Source organism: Mus caroli, unplaced genomic scaffold, assembly GCF_978045245.1.
Source record: "Mus caroli unplaced genomic scaffold, Mus_caroli_1 scaffold_11, whole genome shotgun sequence".
Lineage (NCBI taxonomy): Eukaryota > Metazoa > Chordata > Mammalia > Rodentia > Muridae > Mus > Mus caroli.
Genome location: NW_028227266.1, coordinates 101,973,342 through 101,996,102, shown reverse-complemented (window position 1 = coordinate 101,996,102; position 22,761 = coordinate 101,973,342). Strand labels below are relative to the sequence as shown.

The window sequence follows — 22,761 nt, the reverse complement described above, 5'->3', positions numbered from 1 at the left end:
TGGATGAGTGGTGGGGGGTGGGAGGTGGGGGAGCACCCTCATAGAAGCAGGGGAAGGGGAATGGGATAGAGAGTTTTCAGAGGAGAAACCGGGAAGGGGGATAACATTTGAAATGTAAATAAATAAAATAACAACAACAAAAAATGGAAGCATCCTCTTTATGCTTACACTGGCCCTTTGTTCTGAGCCTCACAGTTTGACCACTTCCTGGCAGTGGGAGAGAGTTTCTTGTCCCTGTGACTGTTTCTAGCCCGGATTGTCTCACCAGAAGCTCAAGGGCAGGAAGCTTTCAGCTCCAGAGCAGGCCAGGCCTGGCAGGGATAGAGGGAGGGAGAGCTGCCCCCGGACTGTTGCAGGGATCATCTGCAGAGGAGCATGGCCTCTCTGACCTGAGCCAACTTTCCTAGTTAGGTTCCTTCTCCGGTTCTAGTCTGCCGTCCTAGGCAGTTTCCCTTCCCGCACAAGCCTCAGTCTCTCCCCGTATAAGGTTGATGAAGCTGTTGGCAAGCAGAAGCCCTGGCACCCGGGAGCAAGCCACTCCCGCCCAAGCAGCTGTACCATGCTGCTCCAGGCAGTGATAACAAAGAGTGGGTTCTGCTTTTAGCTTCCTTCTAAACACAGCCTTTTTGAGTGAGTGTGTGTGTGTGTGTGTGTGTGTGTGTGTGTGTGAGTGTGTGTGTGTGTGTGTGTGTGTGTGTGTGTGTGTGATTGTCGTGGTAGTGGATTCCATGCGCAGTTCTGTCCCACAGCTCAGGAAATGAGGTGATCATCAGGGCAAGAAAGGAAGGGGGTGGATGCGGGGCGATTGGGCAATTGGGCAATTGGACTGCGCAAACACAAGAGGTCAAAGATTGCGCCCAGCCGGCCCCCTCCCTCCGTGCATAAAGGCGAGCGGGCCACGGGCAGGCGGTGCAGAAGCGGGTCGGTCTGTACTCCCCGCTCCTCGCCACACACACACCGAGAGGATGAGGCTCACCGTGGGTGCCCTGCTGGCCTGCGCTGCCCTGGGTGAGTGTGCGTGCAGGGGACGACTGGCTGGCTATGCAACCCTTAGGAGCTAAAGCTGGAAGCCCTAGCTTCCAGCCCTTTGCTTCCTCTCTGTGGTATCTTCATCTTCCATCGCGTGGGAACAACATGGATCCTCATGCATCTGGGGCTCTGACTCAGTCTCTACCTTTCATTATCCTCACCACGCTGTCTCCCCTATGTCCAGTAATTTGAAGATATAGTATACGCGATGTTAGAAAACTTTTAACCAGTTTACCCAGGCGCTATCCCGGGGCCTCTCAGTATAGTCCAAACAGCATGGTGTGGTAGTCACAACCTCCTGCGATCTAATCCTGCTATCTTTCCTTTGTCTGATGCCTCCTCGGATGCCTTTGGCACTCACTGGTGGCTTAGACTAGAGTGTGGGATTTGAAGCCGGAATTCTGGGGTTCAAATCATGCCTGTATTTCTCCTGTGACAGGTCTTGTTACCGCACATGCCTGGGAGGGTCAGGTGAGGGTGAGGTCACAGGTTCCAGTCCTGCATCCTGCTGACTCCTCACCAGAGGAGGGTCTCAAAGACCCAAATGCCTGCTCCAGTTGGACTGTAGTTAGCATTTGTCACAGTGTTGGGGCTGTTTAGTTTGAGTGATTTGTCATCCCTAACAACTGTCAGCCTGAAGCAGGCTTCCGTGCTTGTTAGCTCAGGACACCTTGTGTGGCTGTGCACAGAGACACCGGACCAAGGTCAAAATTTACAAGTTAGATGAACTAGTTTGAAGAGTCTAGAGAGGTCGTCTATCCCTCTGGCCACGGTGAACTAAAGGGAAGTAGCTTGGGACTCAGTCTCCCCGTTGTCCTTCCTCATCCATCCTGAGGTCCATTGGCCTCACCCACCCCGATCCATGTTTAGTGATTTGTGGACTTGCTGAGTCAGTAAGTCAGCCCTGCTGAATTGCCCGAAAGGGAAGGGATGTGACAAGAGCTAGGAGTGCCAGGTCCCACAGACGGCACCTCTCCATCGTGTGGATTTCAATGGTGACCCAGCTGGGGAGATGGTACAACTGGGAAGATGCTTAGCATGCAAACATCAGGACCTTAATTCAGAACCCCAGCAACCATGTAAAAAGCTGGGTACCGCAGTGCCCTGGGGAAGCAGATACAGGAAGATCCCAGGGACTTTTTGGCCAGACAATCTAGTGGAACCAGCAAGGCTCAGACTCAGTGAAAGACACTGTCTCCAAAAAAATCAGGCAGAGAGTAATATCGGGAGACACCGCACATTGCCCTTTGTCCCCCACCTCCACCCCTCGTGTGTTCCCATCTGCACATGCACACACCACATGGGAGCCCGATTATATAAGCACATACACACATCATGACACACGTAATTGTCTTCAGCTGATTCTCTAAATGGCAGCCCAAAGAGGGTAAAGCATTGAGGGAATTGGTAGAAACAGAAGCCTGCTGCATAGAAGGGAGTTCCTAACTTTCTCTCAACAGAAGACAGCTGAGTATCACAGGTGAACTCGTGATCTGTCGCTCAGCGAGAGGCAAAGCTTCTAAGATCGTTATCTTCCCCTGGGGCCTGGCCATCAGACCTAGAGTCTGGGCTGCTAACAAACATGATGACGTAGGACAAACCTGCTTCCTCCCCCAAGGCCAGCTTTCTCATTTCTAAAAGACGGTATGCCTTTCCTAGAGTTGGTGTCTTGTCTGAAGGTGGCTGAGGATGCTGTTTGCCCACTGAAGTTCACATTTTGATGTGGACCTTCAGCCAAGGCAAGAGAAGAACAGGTTGTCACCTTCAGCTATCCCAGCATCTCTCTAAGCAGCCCAGGGTTAGGTGGGAAAACAGCAGACCATTGGGGCAAACGAATTCATCTATTCCCAGGATCGGAGTGCAGCAGAGCCCTGTGGTCTGTCATGACTGCCACCAGGGTTGAGAGGAGGGTGGAACAGAGGAGAGGTGGCCATTAAGATCCTTCATAAAGTGGTGTGTTCTCTCCCCAGGCACGGGGAGCGGGTCCTTTATGCCTCTGCCTTCTCTCCTGCAGGGCTGTGTCTGGCTGTCCCTGACAAAACGGTCAAATGGTGTGCAGTGTCAGAGCACGAGAATACCAAATGCATCAGCTTCCGTGACCACATGAAGACCGTCCTTCCACCTGATGGCCCCCGGCTTGCCTGTGTGAAGAAAACCTCCTATCCGGATTGCATCAAGGCCATTTCTGTAAGTCCTGCTGCCGGGAACGGTAGCCCCTATACGCTTCTGGTTTGACTCACTTGTGAAAAAAAAATTGAACTGGGGGGTGGGGAGTGTCAGGTATCCAAGTAGACAACTATACCAAGAGTGACAGGAAGAGGATTCCAAGGCTTGAATTCTCCTGTCCATCCGGGTGTGGCCGCACACGTATGTGGCCATGGCATGCTAGCTCCTACTGTTTCAGGGGCCCAGGACTATAGGGAAAAGCAGTAAGCTTTTCAGTGTTAAGACTAGCACCTTCTGGACTAGTGAGATGGCTCAGTGGGTAAGAGCACTGACTGCTCTTCTGAAGGTCCTGCGTTCAAATCCCAGCAACCACATGGTGGCTCACAACCATCTGTAATGAGATCTGACACCCTTTTCTGGTGTGTCTGAAGACAGCTACAGTGTGCTTAGATATAATAATAAATAAATCTTAAAAAAAAAAACCAAAGACAAGCACCTTCAGGGTTTTCACCTCCATGACAGCACCCACAGAGGAGCTTATAGGGACTCTCAAAGCACGAGGGTCTCTGAATGACAAACCCACCTGTGTGGCCGAGCATGGAAACAGATATAAGAACCCAGCCACCCACAGACCCTGGGTGCTCCACTACAACCATGCCAGAGCCTCTGGTATAATACCAGTGCCCACCTCTGAAGAGAGAGAGACCCTTCCCCCCTACCAAGCCTGCCAGACCAAGCCTCAACCACTGCTGATGGGTAAATCCGCATTTTGTCCAGGTACTGGACACATCATCAGGGAAAAGAGAGAAAGAAAAAAAAGACTCCATTTCTTCCTTTAGATGGAATCAACCCAAACCGACAGGGCTGGATGTGCGTGTGCTTAGGATTTTCTAGCCTGAGACCCATGGAGCGCTGCCAGGTTCCTTCCCACTTGTTCTGGCTTAGGGAAGCCTTCCTTGAAATAAGTCTTTGGGACTCGCTCTCTTCTAGGCAAGTGAAGCCGATGCTATGACCTTGGATGGGGGTTGGGTGTACGATGCCGGCCTGACTCCGAACAACCTGAAGCCCGTGGCGGCAGAGTTTTATGGATCAGTGGAACGTGAGTTCTCCCAGAGTACCCAGGAGGGGGACCGTGGTTTAGTAGATCTTAAATCTCATTCTGTAGGCAGGTAGCCGATATTAAAAACGCTAGGAAGCCTTTTCTTTGGGGAGTCCGTGGGGAATGAGATCATCTAACCCTCCGGGCACACATGGAGACATCTTGAGGACTTTGGGCTGGTTGGAGGCTGGTATGGACCTTCTGAGTCAGGCATCCTCAATGGAGAGCAGGCTGGGGTCCAGCTTGGCCTTCACTGGATCTGGGGAAGTGTCCAAGCTCCCCAGAGCCTAAGGTGCTATGGACAAGAGAAACCCCACCCCTGTAGTGTCCGGAGGGAGCTTAGCAGTCCAAGAAGCTCTTCCGAGATAGCTCTGGCTGTCCCTGTCACCATACCAGAGGATGTAAAATACTTTGAGGGAGACAGAGAACGTGAGCCTTTGTTGTGGCTCACACATGTTCCTGGTGCCTTGGCTTGGTAAGGAGAATAAGGCGCTCATGACCCATGTGCAGATGCCTCTTGAGCCTTTGTTTTCCCGGAATGATGCTACAGATGGACCATCTGTCTTTAAATCTACAGAGGTTTCTCTGGCTTCTTACCACCCAGCTCTGCCTAAGTTATCCCTGGGTCTCTCTCTCTCTCTCTCTCTCTCTCTCTCTCTCTCTCTCTCTCTCTCTCTCTCTCCTCCATCAGGGCGGAGCACTGACAAGCAGTGCTTCTCTGGGCCATGTCAAAGTCCTCCCTCCACATTGTCCCCTTTCAGATCCACAGACCTACTACTACGCTGTGGCCGTGGTAAAGAAGGGAACAGACTTCCAGCTGAACCAGCTCGAAGGCAAGAAGTCCTGCCACACGGGCCTGGGCAGGTCTGCAGGCTGGGTCATCCCCATTGGCTTGCTCTTCTGTAAGCTGTCGGAGCCCCGCAATCCTCTTGAGAAAGGTAAGCCGCCATTTCTATTCTGAATATCCTGTACTGCTGGGGTCACACAGTCCTGGTTAGTCAGGCTGAACTCCAAGGAAGTGGAGGAAGAGGGAAACAATTAGAAGTGGCAACTTGAACCTTCTTCTTGTTGTGAGCTCCCAACACCCCTGCAGAGGCTGAACTGAAGAGGGATGAAAGGGCAGGTGGATCCACAGTGGATTTCCATATTCACTTCAGTGGCTGGTCCCTCACACACCCTCACCCTCCATCTCCCCCACCACCATACATACCTCTGCTCCGTTAATGGATGCTTTGGTTCCACCTGCTGGTCATAAGGTTGTCCTGCACCTCTCTAGGCTGTACTAGAGCCCCCAGAGGCACCCTTTGAAAGATCTGGAGCCAGGTCATAGGATTAAGGCTCACACCTTTAATCCCGGCACTTGGGAGGAAGAGGCAGGTGGCTTTCTGAGTTCGAGGCCAGCCTGGTCTACAGAGTGAGTTCCTGGACAGCCAGGGCTACACAGAGAAACCCTGTCTTGAAAAAAAAATCTGGAAACAGAGTGGGCAAAGTCTAGGGCAAGCCTTGTTTAGCAAGAAGTACTGCTTGTGTCCTCAGGAGGGTAACTGAAGAGCAGGGGTTAACTTATCCTGTCTAGAAACCCTGCTTAGTACATGAAAGGCTGGGCAGGGACTGTGCTGGGCAGGGACTGTACCTCTGCCTTCCTTCACCAGCCCAGGCTGGGTGATGGCATTGTGCTTATTATGCCTTGTCCATTTCTTTGTATCGAGCAGCTGTGTCCAGTTTCTTCTCGGGCAGTTGTGTCCCCTGTGCAGATCCAGTGGCATTCCCCAAACTGTGTCAACTGTGCCCAGGCTGTGGCTGCTCCTCCACTCAACCATTCTTTGGCTACGTAGGCGCATTCAAGTGAGTGGAATTGACACTCTGTGGTGGCCAGTGCCAAAAGTCCTTAAATGGCGGCTCTTTGCTGAGCCAACCTACCTAAAAGCATGCAGGTGGCTTAAGGTCCTCCCAGGAAGGCGGGGGTACAACCTGGGGCTCTCAAGGCCAAGGTAACCTATGTCCCCTTCCATCTGATGTCAAAGTTCAAGCCCTGTTCTGGGAGTCCTCTCTCCTCAGAGCTCCCGCATCTGGCTGGCGTCTCCTCTCAATGGGCTGGGTAGCATCTGAAGGGACCTACATACCCCTAGTGCCTCGGGATGTCGCAGATCTGCTGCTTTCTGTGCCAGCAGTGGACCATGCTCAGGATACTAGACGCTGCTCCGCACCACCCCAGCAGTACATGTGGCTTTTTAAATTATGTTTTTACATATAATATATTTTAATCATATATAAAACTGTCCCTATCACCGTACCAGTGGACATAAAATACTTTGAGGGAGGCAGGGCATGTGAGCCTCTGTTGTGGTTCCATGGGCCTTGGCTTGGTAAGGAGAATAAGGCACTCATGACCCATGTGCAGATCCCTCTTGAGCCTTTGTTCTCCCGGAATGATGCTACAGATGGACCATCTGTCTTTAAGTCTACAGAGGTTTCTCTGGCTTCTTACCACCCAGCTCTGCCTAAGTTACCCCTGGGTCTCTATCACCGTACTAGAGGACACTGCACCCCCAAACCTTCTTACACACACACACCAACACTGAAGATTAAACCAAACCGAAAGTACACAGGGGAAAACAAAACAAAACATGAAGTCCTGTGTGTGTGTGTGTGTGTGTGTATGTGTGTGTGTGTGTTGGCCAACTACTCCTGGGCATGAGACTGGTCCTGAAATATGGTTGATATACTCCCTTAAAAAAACAAAAAACAAAAACAAAAACAAAAAAAACCCAACTGATTTTCGCCGGGCAGTGGTGGCACATGCCTTTAATCCTAGCACTTGGGAGGCAGAGGCAGGCAGATTTCTGAGTTCAAGGCCAGCCTGGTCTACAAAGTGAGTTCCAGGACAGCTAGGCTACACAGAGAAACACTATCTTGAAACAAACAAACAAACAAACAACTCTGATTTTCTGAAGCCAGCATCAATTGCAAGTAGCCTCTTAGGAGTAGGATTTTGTGTCATTTGTGCCCAATTTCTTGCTCTCTCTTTTTTGTCTTCTGGTATCCTGAAATCCACATAGCCAGGGTAGAAATACTGTCATCTTCCATACTAAGGATTTGAAGTTTTTTACATTATTTTCACCTCCTGTCAGCCACTTTGGGGTACGTGAGCACATCCCCCATCCCAGTGGTACTGTGGATGTCAGCATCCCACCCTAGAGAGCTGTCTCCACTGTGGGGGCCATTCAGCCTCAGGCCTTGTCTGGAAAGTGACAGTGTGATCTGGACCAGGAGCAAGGTCTGCCTTGTGGGACTCCTTGTTCAAGGGCTTCTTTCCCACAGGTGTCTGAAAGATGGCGGTGGGGATGTGGCCTTTGTCAAGCACACAACCATATTTGGTGAGTGATGGGGAAAGACTCTGCTGGTTCCTTGTCATCCTTTTCATGGCTAGTGGTCAGACCTGAGCATGCAGGGTTTCTCTCCCGCTGCTTGAGTCTCTATGCATGCAGAGGAAGGTACTTTGGGGGTCTCTAGCAAGACTCATGGGTCTCTTTCCAACACTCAACCACACACAATGGCTCTCCCTCTAGAGAAGAAGTGTCACAGCCAAGGGTTGGAGGTTGGCCTGGCTGACCTTGCCTGTCAGTAGTGTTGCTGAGCTTGGCGTCATGGGATGGGGGCAACCATTGCTTCACCAGCCTACAGAAGCCTCTGTGTCTTTAACTGGTCATAGGCTCACCTTCCTGCATATTCTTTGACCCTCAGAGATCCCTCTAGACCTTTCAGTTCATGCTTTCAATGCTAACAGGACTTCAAAGATGGGGAGGGGTTCAGGCTCACAGGCTCACTGAACTTTCCCTCCTTAGAGGTCTTGCCGGAGAAGGCTGACAGGGACCAATATGAACTGCTCTGCCTTGACAATACCCGCAAGCCAGTGGATCAGTATGAGGAGTGCTACCTGGCCCGGATCCCTTCTCATGCTGTTGTGGCTCGAAAAAACAATGGCAAGGAAGACTTGATCTGGGAGATTCTCAAAGTGGCACAGGTATTTTACCGCCATCCTCTGTCCTGCTTACCGCTCTGTGCTCAGATCTCCTTGACATCTGGACACACTAAGACAGTCCTTGTGTGTTCAGGATACAGTGGGGACCCTGCCACATGTCACCAACCTCTCCAGCATCCTCGTAGAGTAGCAGGTGTCTCCTCTGGTATCAACACCCACCACCTTTTTGACCAATGATACCCTTTCCATCTGAGTTAGGCCCTCAAGGCCCAGAGAGAAACCCAGAAGGAAAGAGAATCTCTGTCACACACGCTCACGCACACGCACACACACCCAGACTGCAGAGGGACTGACTTCCCCTGCCTCTTGGCTGAGGTTGGTTAAGACAGTTTCCTCTGGCCAAGCCCACTCATGCCAGCCTCTGCACTAGATTCACTTGTTCTCAGCTAGTTCTCAACCACTCAGGCAGACAGGGAGAGGGAATGTGGGATGGTCCTTACAGTGTCCTGGACAAAGAGGCGCTGGGTGATGGAGAACATGCCCGAATACCTTCTCTCCTGGTACCTCCAAGTTTCTCGCACTTTTAAGATCAGTTTCCTGAAGTTTCTCTTGTTCTCTTCAGTTCTTGTTCTTCTTTTTAACCTCCCTAATTCCCTGTTCACTCCACTGTTTTTTTGTTTTGTTTTGTTTTTTGTTTTTCCTTCTGGAAACAGGAACACTTTGGCAAAGGCAAATCAAAAGACTTCCAACTGTTCAGCTCTCCTCTTGGGAAAGACCTGCTGTTTAAAGATTCTGCCTTTGGGCTGTTAAGGGTCCCCCCAAGGATGGACTACAGGCTGTACCTCGGCCATAACTATGTCACTGCCATTCGGAATCAGCGGGAAGGCGTGTGTAAGTATTCAGGGAAAGCTAGGTGACCCCAGGAATGTGGGGAACCTGGTAAGGTCAAGAAGCAGCCATAAGTCTTTCTGGGGACTGACAGCTCCTCCTGCTGTTCTCATTTCCATCCTGTTTGTGAGCCTAGGGCTAGACTGATGCTGGCTGGCATCAACCATAAGAGAACCCAGAGGTCACCAAGTGCTTTAAAGGCTGGTCACATTTTAAATGACCTGGGTTGGTACGAGTATCATTCCTCTGCAAAAATTAGGGTAGCCCCTGCCCTTAGAAAGTTAAGTAACTCCACGTTTCTGCAGGCTGCATATCTCTTGCCAATATTGTGGTCAACATGGGCATCATGAAAGCTGGAGATGCAGGGAGGTTGATCTGGCCCTGGGTTTCACGGAAGGACTGGGGGTTTGCCTAATAATTTATTCACTCAGTAGGTATGTATTAGACAACCAGCCACAGACTCGGCTGGATGCCTAACTTATAAACACATACTAGACTCTGCTGTTTGGGGAAGGAATTTCAGGCCAGAGAGAGGACAAATGTTTGAGAGATAGTCACACTACTGAACAGATAAATACAAAATGAAAGAATGAAAAAGAGCAAAAAAAAAAAAAATCAAAGTCCTACAGTAGTGAAAATCAAAGTCAAACCTGTGAGGGTACTTGTACTAACATGCATAAACATACACACACAGCCGGGCGTGGTGGCGCACACCTTTAATCCCAGCACTCGGGGAGGCAGAGGCAGGCAGATTTCTGAGTTCGAGGCCAGCCTGGTCTACAAAGTGAGTGCCAGGACAGCCAGGGCTACACAGAGAAACCCTGTCTCGAAAAACAAAAAAACAAAAACAAAAACAAACAAACAAAAAAAAACCATACACACACATGCACACACACACGCACACATACACACACACACACACACACACACACGCATGCACACACGCACCCCACGTGATTAAAATTAAAGAAAACCAAATCTTACCTCGGAAGAAAAGCTGAACTTAAATGAAATCAACTACAGCTGGGCTGTGTCCCATCTGCTTTTCTAGACGATTAGGAGTTCCTTGGGTGGGATCTGTTTATTTAGCTCATCATTTCCATAAAGCAGTTAGCAGCATTGACATCTACCAGACAGCTGCTGCAGCCTTTCTTACCTGAGCCCCGGCTCTTCTTCTGGTACCACAGGCCCAGAGGGCTCGATCGACAACTCGCCAGTGAAGTGGTGTGCACTGAGCCACCTGGAGAGAACCAAGTGTGACGAGTGGAGCATCATCAGTGAGGGAAAGATAGAGTGTGAGTCAGCAGAGACCACTGAGGACTGCATTGACAAGATTGTGGTACGTGTCTCCTGCCTCTCAGGGTGGGTCCCTAACACTGTGGCCTGCTGGCCCACTGGAAGGTTGAGTTAGCAAGTGTAGTTCTTGCATGGAAATCCCCTTTCCAGACTCCTTGCTCTTGTGGTTTGAGTTCAGCTCTGTAGGATGTCCTTTACATTAGCGCAGTAGAAGGGTAAACTGAGCCATCTCCTGCTGAGGGACATTGGGCCATGGCAAGAGTGCCTTTGGGCTCAGGGTGTGCCCTGGGGAGTGCGGAAAGGGCTCAGTTTTGATTTTGCAAGCAAGTACATGTTCACTTCATTGATCGAGATAGCGTTTTAAAATTGCCTGTAGAGAATTTTCTAAATCCTGAGCCTGAGCACGAAGAAAAACAGCACCCCTTGTCATCACCGTGACTCAGAGAAAACCCTCTTCTTGAGAGTGTGCTGTGCAGGTTGCTTAGCACACCCCATCTTAGCACCTCATCATGTCTTGTGAGCCTTTCTTGTGTCTTTTGAACCCTGGTGTTTCTGCCTTAGGGAATACACTGAGGTTCTGCAGGGTGGCAGCCTTCGAGAGGGCAAGGAAGCTCCAAGCTCTCACACCCCTGCCTCTGTTCTGTGCTCTATGGAGTCTCTCCAGTTGCCTATTCTTTGAGTTGAATCTTTTGTGCTTTTTAAGATATCTATCAGAAAGCAAAACCGACTGCGAACCCCATTCTTCTATCTACATTTTCAGATACTACATTCTTTTAGCTACAGACCATTTTCTTGTTTTGTCTGAGTCAAGGCAAGAAAAATCAAACCAACTTCATACAAAGCTTGCTAACGCAGAACCAGTGTTTATATAAAAGTACACTAACATCTGGGCGTGCCTGACTGATCATCAGGGGTCCGGTACCAACATCTACTGTTGCCCTTGGCTTTATAACTTGGGCTGAGAGGGGCCTTCAAGAGGCCAGTCTAAAAGGGCAGGTGGCACAGGAAATAGCAACTCTTCATTTGCTGTGACTTCCTGTGTCTTTGCAGAACGGAGAAGCAGACGCCATGACTTTGGATGGAGGACATGCCTACATTGCAGGCCAGTGTGGTCTAGTGCCCGTCATGGCAGAGTACTACGGTGAGTGAGGACAGTGCCTCTGTGTTCTTTCTGAGCCATGGTAGAAGGAGAATCACAGCCCAGTTTATCTCACAGCCACCATAAAATGCTCCTTGCATGAGCTTTTTCTCAGTCTCTGAGACTCCCTCACCTAGAATCTCCACAGTCATCTTAAAGGATGAGAGTGGTGGGACCCTCAGTCCCTGAGATGAGATTTCTGGTATAAAAAGGATCCAACTACAGAGGATATATAGGAAGTTTGGAAAGTCTTGCAATATCCAGAAGGCTCACTTTTCCTGCTACCTTGTAGCAGGACAAATAAGTTCAGTCAGCATCCCACTGTGGGCTTGGTGCGCAGTGAGCAAGACACTTGAGATGCAGTTTGTGATTGAGTCTCAGAGGTCCACAGCCAGGTGAACTCTCAACACATCTGGGGAGTCTTGGCCTTATTGTAAATCAGTGGGGTGTGCAGTCTTATCCATGCCTCTTAGTTTTAGTTGCCTCATGAGAAAGGCATGGGTTTTCCATCCTACACATAAATGGTTAATGGTTTCTTGATTCTCTTTCAGAGAGCTCTAATTGTGCCACCCCCTCAGAACAAGGTGAGTTGAAATGGGTAATCCCGGGTACTAGAAGGTAAGTTCTCATTGTTGGGAGAACTGGTTAGGCAAATGTATAAGTCAATGGAGAGAGCCAATTTTAGAATGCAAAGTGAGATGAAATAATAGTAATTGATCAGGAGTGTGTATGTGTGTGTGTGGTGACTCAGACACAGGGTTACTCATCTCCTGTTAATATGTAGGTATTGTCTCTATAAGGATGCATGAGGGAACCCAAGGGTTGAGAATTTATGAATGGTCTCCAAACAAATCTTTGAACAAACCAGTAAATATAACATCTGTTGACAAAGCTAGGATTTCTTGCCCCTGTCAACTGATCCTGGGAACAGTCTGGGTTCTTCCCATCACTTCCTACCACTTTGAATCCTATAAGATCTTCAGAGTTTCAGATGAGAGTTAGCACAGACCTTGTCTATGTAGTCCTTGCAGGGCGGAATGGAGCACTTCAAAATGCTGATGTCTAAGTGCATGGAATTACTTGAGCATCCATCCAGGCTGGGCCCAGGAAACCAGACTAGCCCATCTCTTACTAAGGCTTTGATTAGGAGTGGATCTGAAAAGATGGCACCAGAGCAAACAGGAAGTCAAACGCCAAAGTGACCCCGAGTCCTAGTGTTCACTCTCCTTAGGTTGTATTCCATGGAACTATGAGTGTACAATTCTGTACTCTTGTCCCTGCAGCTAAACTTAACCTCCCAGTTTTTAGCATATCTAGAAGGAGCCATTATTATTCCACAGATTGTTTTCAATTGGAGAAAGTATATTGAATTAATTAAAACAGAAAACAGAAAACAGAATCACAGGTGTTCCAGCCCCAACTGAGGTCACATTTGTGCTATAGAAAATTACAACCAACATGTTGTTGGTATTTCCTTTTTTATGTTTATCCTGGTATAAAATCATATTCTTATTATCAGAGGGAATCTGGCCTGACTAACCCCAATACATGTTCATATACAAAATGCCAGAGTTCCATTAACTTTTCTGTACCCATGTCTTTGATTTAATAATTTGGAAAGTGAGTTACTGGCTTTTAACTTCAATAACCTTATGCATGCAGGTAAGGGCTGTATGTTAGCCATCTTCCTAATGATTATATGTTAATATTTGCTATTTTATGTGTATACATGTATATGTGGACACGTGCACACTTGTGATGGGGCATGTAGAGGTCAGAAGTCAACGTCAAGTGGAATTTCTCAGAAGTCATCCATTTTGTTTTATGAGATGGGATCTTTGTTGGTCTGGAGTAAGTTAAGCTGGCTTACTAGTAAGGCCCAGGAATTTGTCTGTACCCATCTTCCTAGTAATGAGATTATAAGCACATGCCACCATGCCTGGCTTTTGTCTTATATCAGTTCTGGGGACCGAACTGCTTACATGGCAAGAACTTTACCAACCAAGTCATTTCCTGAGCCCATTATTTTATTTTTAAATCAATTCATCAAAGCATTTTTAATATGGACATAATCATGGGGCACCATGTGATCTTAGTGCTTTGCTTTTAAGATTCTTCCTGCAAGACTGTCCTGTTCTTCACTGGAGTTAGATGTTGTGCAATTCCTTTCATGACACAATGCTATTTAGGACATCCTCGCTGTCCTAGGGAGACAGTGGCTTCTGTTGGAAGCAGATACTTTGGGAGGCCCCAGCGATATTAATTGTTCTTTTCAGGTATCTTTCCTAAAGGGTATTATGCCGTGGCTGTGGTGAAGGCATCGGACACTAGCATCACCTGGGACAACCTGAAAGGCAAGAAGTCCTGCCACACTGGGGTAGACAGAACCGCTGGTTGGAACATCCCTATGGGCATGCTGTACAACAGGATCAACCACTGCAAATTCGGTGAGCAGAGCTGGGAAGGCAGCTTGGGAGGAGCCGTGCAGAAAAACAGGGTCCTGAGGGAGGCGGTGGGCTCAGGGTTCATAAAAGTGAGTTTCACAAAAATGAACCTCAAGGAAATAGCAAAAAAAGCTAGGAGGGGTGCGGAGCTGAGCCATGGAATCAGGATAAGGTCTTGAGAGCTCCTCCTTCTTTCCGGTCCACGATTTCCATCATAGTACTTCCATGTTCAAAGCAACCTTGCCTGGGCAGTCACAATTCAGGCAAGGAGAACAACTGGAAATTTACACCCACTATGGTCAGTGCTTGAAAAGAGCCTTCTGGACTTGAAAGCAATTATTTGCATATAACTTGCCATTGTGCAGAACTTAGGTGTCCTGTCAGACACCTACCTACACGTACCTACTATAAACCAAATTAGATTTTTGTTACGGAGGAACAAAGGGAAACAGACATTGGGTGGATATCAAGCAATCTCTGCCATCAGGGTTGCGGTTTCCTGGGTCCCTTAAGGTGTTGGTCATCTCACTGAGTCCCTGCTCAGCCCCGAGGATTTTTCAGTTGACTATGTCCTCTACCTGAGGCTGTTTCTACCTCCTTATGTTTCTGAGTAGAAGATCCCAACAGAAAATTTTGGCAATGGCTTTGCTTCATATTGGCTTCCTCAGATCTTCTTTCCTGATGCCTCTAAATTTGGGCAACTCCTTAAAAATGATAGAACTGTAAACATGACTATGAACTCTGCGACCTTAGAATATGCAGGGAGGGGAGATGGGGACACATTTCTGCACAGAGATGCTCTGCTGTCTCAGAAACAAAGGACACCTGGGGTGACAGGCAGAAAGCACAGGCCCCTGACCTTGCTTCCCTGAGCCTCCTTATATTTTCACATCCACAGAAGCAGCTGATGGGCAGAGACTATCTCCTATCCCTCTCTTGATTTCTGAGGTGTAGTGGAGTTCTTCTAATGAATGGCAGGGAAGGGGAAACCCACAAACAAAGAAAGAGTGGTACAACCTTAGAAATTCCATTTCTTCATTCTACAGGCTAGAGATGGTACCTTCACAGTCCTCCAGGGGTCTCCTTCACCCTGAAGTGGAGTGCTCACAAAATCCTTTCCCAACCTTGAGAAGTTTCCTCCAAAGACCTATAGTCTGGGTGGTTCTGGGTTGGTGGGTGGCAGGTTGCAGAGTGAATTATTTCATAGCCTGTCAGGGGTTAGGTAAGTCACTAGAATTAACACACACACACACACACACACACACACACACACACACACACACACACACAAAGCTGACATGTTCTTGTTCTTCTGTCCAGATGAATTTTTCAGTCAAGGCTGTGCTCCTGGGTATGAGAAGAATTCCACCCTCTGTGACCTGTGTATTGGCCCATCCAAATGTGCTCCGAACAACAAAGAGGAATATAATGGTTACACGGGGGCTTTCCGGTGAGTTTTCCAACACACACACACACACACACACACACACACAGTTGGATATCTAAAATCCACATAAAAACCAGGCACGAATGTATGTCTTTAACCTCAGCACTTGCGAGTGTGGGATGGAGAAGAAACAAGTGAGTCTCTGGAGCTCACTAGCAGCCAGCTTAGCCAGACTGAGGCGCTCCAGGCTCAGTGAGAGACCATGTAGGGCTCAAACAAGTATGGTGGGGAGTGATAAAGGCAGATGCCCAATGTTGACTTCTGACCTCTGCACACATGTACACATGTGCACATGCACACATACTCACATGAATGTGCATATATGCCTTCCTCTCACACCCACAAAGAATAAAGAAAAAAATGGTATGGTGTGTGGAGCTGAGCTTGTGGAACTGCACAGCAACTTGGAGCCTTTTGCTTTCCTTATTCTGCATGTTGTTGAGTGATAGAACGAGTGGCCCTAACACTTGATGACATCAGGTGACCAACCTGGATCTCCCCAAGGTGCCTCTGAATGGCAGGGGTCAGTCTGACCTCCTGTCTTCTCTCTTCCCCAAATCTGGACCTGTTCAGGTGTCTCGTTGAGAAGGGAGATGTAGCCTTTGTGAAACACCAGACTGTCCTGGATAACACTGAAGGTAAGTGTGCGCTCTCTTCTGTTGGTTCCCTCCAGAATCTGGGTCACTGGGATTTGCTGAGACTCAGGGATAGCTCCATAGGAGCTGTACAGAAACCGTCAGGCTCGAGAGTTCTAATTCTCAACTTGTGTGTTCAATGGAGAGAGAAGCAATTGCTCTGCAGTGATCCCTATGGCAAGGGTCACTGCAAGGCTGGGGCAGGGTGAATATACATGGGAAGCTGCTTGCACTGCTGTGTGCAGAGAAGGATGCGATACATTACAGCACAGGGGAGTCAGTGTATAGGATCTCCCAGTGCCATGTCTGGAAATGTTGGACATTAAACTAATGTTAACAGTAACGAATGGCAAACCATAGATTAAAGTAAGAATCCATGATGCAACCCAGACTAGATAAACGATGAAGAGATAGCTCTTGCCGGCCATGGAATGCTAGCTAAGGAATGAGGTGGGGTGGCAAGGTTGGGAAGATGGGCTTGCATATCAGTAAGGATGTGCACGCCAGGCCTTGTATGTCACCAAGGGCTCCCGAGGAACTGCCGTTCCGGCCATCAACCATTTCCCTGCCAGCTCTCAGGTCTGTTCTCTTCACTGCCTTGGGCAACTGATGTAGGATGGACTGTCTCAGCACCAGCTCTTCTGAGACGCCTTCCCAGGCGGCACACCCCACTCTGCTGAGAATCCTCTGTCTATGTGGCTACAAAGTATCTGTATGCACTTTGGCTGTGGGCAATCACTGGGCTCTTTCTCTTCCTCTTTATCTCCCAGCACCTGAGACTGCACTCAGAAGACACTAAGAATTTATTTAAAGGACTGATTTGATTGTGTTCTCTCTCTCTCTCTCTCTCTCTCTCTCTCTCTCTCTCACACACACACACACACACACACACACACATTTTCTTTCTCCCCTCTCCACCTCTCTCTCCCTCCCTCTTTCTCTCCCCTCTGCTTATCTCTTTCTCTCTCCCTACCTCTCTCCCTCCTCCCCTCCTTCTCCTTCCCTCTCTTTATCCCTCCCTCCCTCTCTCCCCTCTTCCTACCTTGTTCTCTCTCTTCCTCCCTCTCCCCTCTCTCTCAGTCCCCCCTTTCTCTCTCCCCTCTCTCCCTCCCTTGTTCCCCACATGATTTTTAAACTTTCTTTAAAGGCTTTCTTTCATGCCACCCAAGGGTCATCCTGGTCTTGGTTCTTTGTCACCTTTGATTTCTTCTGTGCTTTTCTGAGTAAGTCTTTGATTTCTAGGCCTTGACTCTCCACTCTCCATAAAGGCTCCAACACCTATAACCTCCTGGTTACAGTTGCTGTAGGAGACCTGACCTTCTATCTCCTCAGCTCCTCGGACTGACAAGCTGCTATTTTTGTGCACAGGATGCTGGCACGAGAAGCTCAGTTGGCACAAATGCAAGCCCTTCCTAGTTCTCTTTTCATAGCTTCTGTCTCTAGAGAACCTTGTTATAATCCTCTGCCAGTCCCTCCCATTGTCCCTCCATCAGCCCACCTTAGTACTTGGAAATTAACCCAAGGCCTGGATCATGCTTAAGCAAGTCTTTACCACATAGGGTGGTGGAAGCAATTTGATTATATTAAAATTAAGCTGAATTAACTGTTCTACATCTACATAAGTGCATTCATATTCAATAGACACTCATCATTACCATAGTGGCAAAAAAAGTATAATTACTCCAAATATCTATTAATGGAGGAATGGTTTAAAAACACTGTGTTATTGTCACACTACAGAATAAGATCCAATGGTTTTAAAGAATTACCTTGATTTGCATAATGGTGCAGAAGAAACTGTGACGTATATAAGTAGCTGAGAGCTACGGAAGTTCATATGTGTTAAGATCTACTGCTAAGAAAAAAAAATGTAGGCTTGTAACATCACACAGACTTGTATATAGGTAAATGAGGACAAGGCGCATGCGTGGAAGCACAACTTGTGATTTCCAGGATTGGTGCCAGAGAAAACATTGGGAGTTAAGGAACGCAGAAGTGAGGGTGTTTAGTTTTTGAGGGAATAATTTTAAAATATGATAACGCTGGTCTCACACAGTATTTGTTCAATTACGGGAAAAGCTGAGCGGACAGTGAATGAATCGAGAGAGGTCACGATCTCGCTTTATGAGCGAGAAATGAAAACTGGCAAGAAAAAATGCCCGGAGGAACCGTGGAAAACCTCCGGAAGGGCAGAGGTCTTTAAATCGACTGTTCGGTTGGTTAACTGTTGCAAAGAGAATGCAGAAAAGATTAAGTAAGCAGATGAGATAGGACATTAGCTCCTGGGACTAGCATGACGTCAAACTGAAAATATCGATGAGGATTGGAGAGCATCTTTGGGGCGGGTCTTCCGTTTGGAGAACGGAGAGGGCAGCACAGAGGCGGGGAAACTGCCTTAGAGCACCACCTTCTTCCCGCCCCTTGATGAAGCTAGAAGTACAGAAGGCCCCAGGATTTTGTCTGAGACAGGCTTCACTCTGTATCTCCCGTTAACCTAGAATTCACTGTGTAGACCAGCTGGCCCCACATTCACAGAGATCCGTTTCTGCCGCCCAAGTGCTAAGATTAAAGGCATGCATTAGCACGCCTGGCTTTATTTATGTATTTATTTATTTAAATGCATTGTTATTGTTTAGCATTGGAATTTAATAGTAGATTTTTTTTCTTTTTCTTTAAAAAAAAAACACCCATAGAACATGGCTTTTTTTTTTCTTTTCTTTTCTTTTTGTTTTGTTATTGTTGTTGTTGTTGTTGTTTTCAAGACAGGGTTTCTCTGTGTAGCCCTGGCTGTCCTGGAACTCACTCTGTAGACCAGGCTGGCCCCTTGAACTCAGAAATCCGCCTGCCTCTGCCTCCCAAGTCCTGGGATTAAAGGCGAGCGCCACCACTGCCCGGCTTGTGGCTCTTTTTTTTCATTTGGCTGAGAGGGCAGGTCAGAGGAGAGTGTTCACTAAAAAGCTCTTGTGAATCGAGTGCTACCTGTAATGAACACGACCATCCTCTCCTCCTAACACCGCCATAACCTTAAACATGCGCTTCTGCTGGACAGAAGGCACACGCCTTCCATACACCTGTGGGTCAGTGACATCCCAGTGACTACAACGGTTCCATCTGGCTGATCCACCCCTTTTCTCTACCCAGGAAAGAACCCTGCTGAATGGGCTAAGAATCTGAAGCAGGAAGACTTCGAGTTGCTCTGCCCTGATGGCACCAGGAAGCCTGTGAAAGATTTTGCCAGCTGCCACCTGGCCCAAGCTCCAAACCATGTTGTGGTCTCACGAAAAGAGAAGGCAGCCCGGGTTAAGGCTCTGCTGACTAGCCAGGAGGTATGAACTACCCAGGGTCTGCTACCGTTTATTCCTAGCAGGGGCAGGCTATTCGGAGTTGCACGGAGCTCCGGAGTGAGCATTTCCTTTCTAAAAACTAGAATTTGGACTCTCTAGACCGTGGATCAGAATATCTGAGTTCAAATCTCAGCTCGGCAGCTTTCGATCCATGCCATCTTAGGCACGTGGCTTAAAATGTCCACGTTCGGTTTCTTCACATATTAAATGGAAATAACACCACATACACACAATGTTTCTAAGTTAACAAAAAAAAAAAAAATGAAATCAAGTGGTGCATGCACAAGTCTTAGGGAATGTGTGTTTACAGGGAGGGCGCACAGTGTGCTAGCTGGGACTGGATTCCTCAGACCTGGCTCTGGTCCTGTGGAACTCCTAGTCACGACAGACAAATTCCCACTTGACCCATGAGCCCTCCGAGCCTAGAATCTGCCTTCCAGCTCATCCGGATCTTGACTCGGGACTTTATTTTCCTCGAGAATGTTTTTCTGAAAACAATTTCGAATGTTCCTTCCTATGAGTCTTAAGGACCGGAATTGACTACTCCTTCTCTTGCTTATATCAGTTGCACCATATTCTTCACAGTCTAGAAAATACAAGACTCTTACTCTCAGAAAAATCCTGTCAGGGCCAGCCTTGGGGGGCAGTGAGTACAGGGGCCACTGGAACACTTTATCCCTAGGGCCACTCTACATACACACACAAAAATTACCCTTCCTTCTGGCATAGCTGCCTGCCTTTTAATTTGTCATTAGTTTTAAAAGAAATAGGCTAGCATACTTTGAAAAGCTCCTTTTGGGGGCTGGTGAGATGGCTCAGCGGTTAAAAGCACTGACTGCTCTTCCGAAGGTTCTGAGTTTAAATCCCAGCAACCACATGGTGGCTCACAGCCATCCGTAATGAGATCTGACGCCCTCTTCTGGTGTGTCTGAAGACAGCTACAGTGTACTTACATATAATAATATAATAATAAGTAAATCTTTAAAAAAAAAAAAAGAAAGAAAAGCTCCTTTCAAAGCATATGATAATCTCCAGTGGTGTTTCTAGTTTGACATTAGATTTGAGTCAAACAATCTTACAATCGCTAACAGTTTCATAGCAGCATCACCAAATGTTTAAAGAGACTCAATGTGAAATCTTTAACCTTTCTACAGTGTTTTATACCTCTGTTTCTTGTGTAGATTTTTTTAAAAATGCTATGTCAATTATAAATATCTTCTGTAGCTTTCTGTTGTTCCCAGGGCTGGCTTGGACCTTTCAGTCTCCTGCAGGTGTTTCCAGTCCGAGACATAGGTTCACGTCTATTTTCTGCTCATTTGACAGACTTTATATGGGGGAAGAGACTGCACCAGCAATTTCTGTTTGTTCAAGTCCACCACCAAGGACCTTCTGTTCAGAGACGACACCAAATGTTTCGTTAAACTTCCAGAGGGTACCACATATGAAAAGTACTTAGGGACAGAGTACATGCAAGCCGTCGGTAACATGAGGAAGTGCTCAACCTCACGTAAGTAGAATGAACCCTGTGGAGGGGTTGCAGAGAAACCCAGCGATGGGTGCTGGAATGGTAGCGACAAGAACTCAAACCCTTAGGAAACAGCCACATAAGCAAGACAGAACCTAGCATATACAACCACGTGGGTTATATGCACATATTGCTAAGGGGTCACAGACCCAAGATACTAGGGCAGTGGACGTATTATATGCACACAATCCCACCTTATTCCTAGGAAGATAAAAAAGGGCACTAAACTTATTAGAAGTCCCTGTCCAATATGGCAATGGCTAGCAAGGTGTGACAGTGCAACTTCGGGTGACAGCTGGATTAAATCTAGATATCATATCGTCACTCCACCCAGCTACAATTTTAGTTGAAAGTAGCCATAGCAAGAAGAATTATCACAGAGCATCCTTTTAGATAGCTCTGTTCACAGAACATCCTTTTAGACAGCTCTGTTCTATGGAACTTCAATAATGATAAGTTCTGGCTAGCTAGGAAGTTGCTAAGCAACATCTGCAATGCCGTGTTCCAGGAATTGAAATAGAAGAAAATATATTTTACCATCTGTTTGGGGATTAGTGGGGCCACCTGAAAACATTTGTAAAGTGCGAGAGGATGCATGGGATATACAGTGGTGAGTCTCCCACTGTAGTTTGTAGGTGAGTCTTGGCCTTCATTTAAGTTGTTGTGCTGGAGATACAGCCTCAGAGACTGTGCTGGTCTGGGGTGGTGGCCCTTTCAAGGTTGCCACATGTGGACTGGTAAGATGGCTCAGTGGGGAAAAGAGCACGTGGCACAAGCTAGATGACTTGAGTTTAATCCCTAGATCTGACGGTAGGAGACAATATACTGTACTATACTGTACTGCACTGTGCCAAGCTATGCTATATATATGTTTTATCTAAGTTGCCATATGGAATTCTAGTGTGAGCAATGTGATTGTTGAGGTTTAGTGTTACAGAACCCAAGTTAATATTTCCCTTACCTGTATGCTCCAGAGAACACCGGTCTAGCTTTGTTTTTCTCCACTCCATCCTTAGACCCAGCTCAGAAGTTGCTGGGGACTGCCAGCTACCATCTGCCTCACATTCTCAGGGAAGAAGGGCCTTCCTAGGCGGCTTCTCCTTATGTGAATTCAAGTTCAGAGCCTCACTGGTTAAAAGCAAAGTTGGGGGATGCTGTAGGGCAGGAAGGTCACGTGACAGCTTCTCCATCCTTGTGTGGAGCCCTCCCCGTGGGAGGCTCAGGAGCTGTGTAGGGAAGCAGGGATGGCAGGGATGGGGCACAGCATGCATGAGTCTAGCAGAACAATGAGCCCTGGCACAATTTATGTGATACTGAATTGCCCGTTCAGGCTCCTTCATTCTGCTAAACGGCTCATAACAGTATGAGTATTCTCAGTGTCCTATGTCTTTCTTCTCTCCCCAGGACTCCTAGAAGCCTGCAGTTTCCACAAAAATTAAAATCCAAGAGGTGGGTTGCCACTGTGGTGGAGACAGATGCTCCTGTGGTCCATGGGCTTCTCTTGGTCTTCACGCCCTGAGGGGTTGGGACTAACTGGTGTATGTCTTCACTGCTGTGCCTTACCACATACACAGAGCACAAAATAAAAACGACTGCTGACTTTATATTTCCCAAACTCCATTCTTTTCTATTTTCACCAGGAATTCTTTGTACAATCTGACTAAATATCATAGAAACTGAACCTTGTCTCCTGAGCTCAAGATTCAGGTAGTTGGGGCTGGAGAGATGGCTCAGAGGTTAAGAGCACAGGCTGCTCTCCCAGAGGTCC

At 47.7% G+C, this 22,761-nt stretch overlaps 1 protein-coding gene across 1 annotated transcript; it reads left to right on the top strand.

Moving 5' to 3' along the window:
• Positions 1 to 745: 745 nt before the first annotated feature.
• LOC110301231 (serotransferrin) lies at positions 746 to 22,597 on the top strand. Its single transcript, XM_021171578.2, has 17 exons — positions 746 to 1,008; positions 3,044 to 3,216; positions 4,186 to 4,294; positions 5,056 to 5,232; positions 6,007 to 6,139; positions 7,616 to 7,671; positions 8,140 to 8,318; positions 8,990 to 9,167; positions 10,352 to 10,503; positions 11,511 to 11,601; positions 12,150 to 12,182; positions 13,875 to 14,045; positions 15,363 to 15,492; positions 16,063 to 16,127; positions 19,266 to 19,450; positions 20,792 to 20,975; positions 22,398 to 22,597. The coding sequence occupies exons 1-17, from the start codon at positions 795 to 797 to the stop codon at positions 22,430 to 22,432; spliced, it is 2,265 nt and encodes a 754-aa protein (XP_021027237.2). The 5' UTR covers positions 746 to 794; the 3' UTR covers positions 22,433 to 22,597.
• Positions 22,598 to 22,761: the final 164 nt, after the last annotated feature.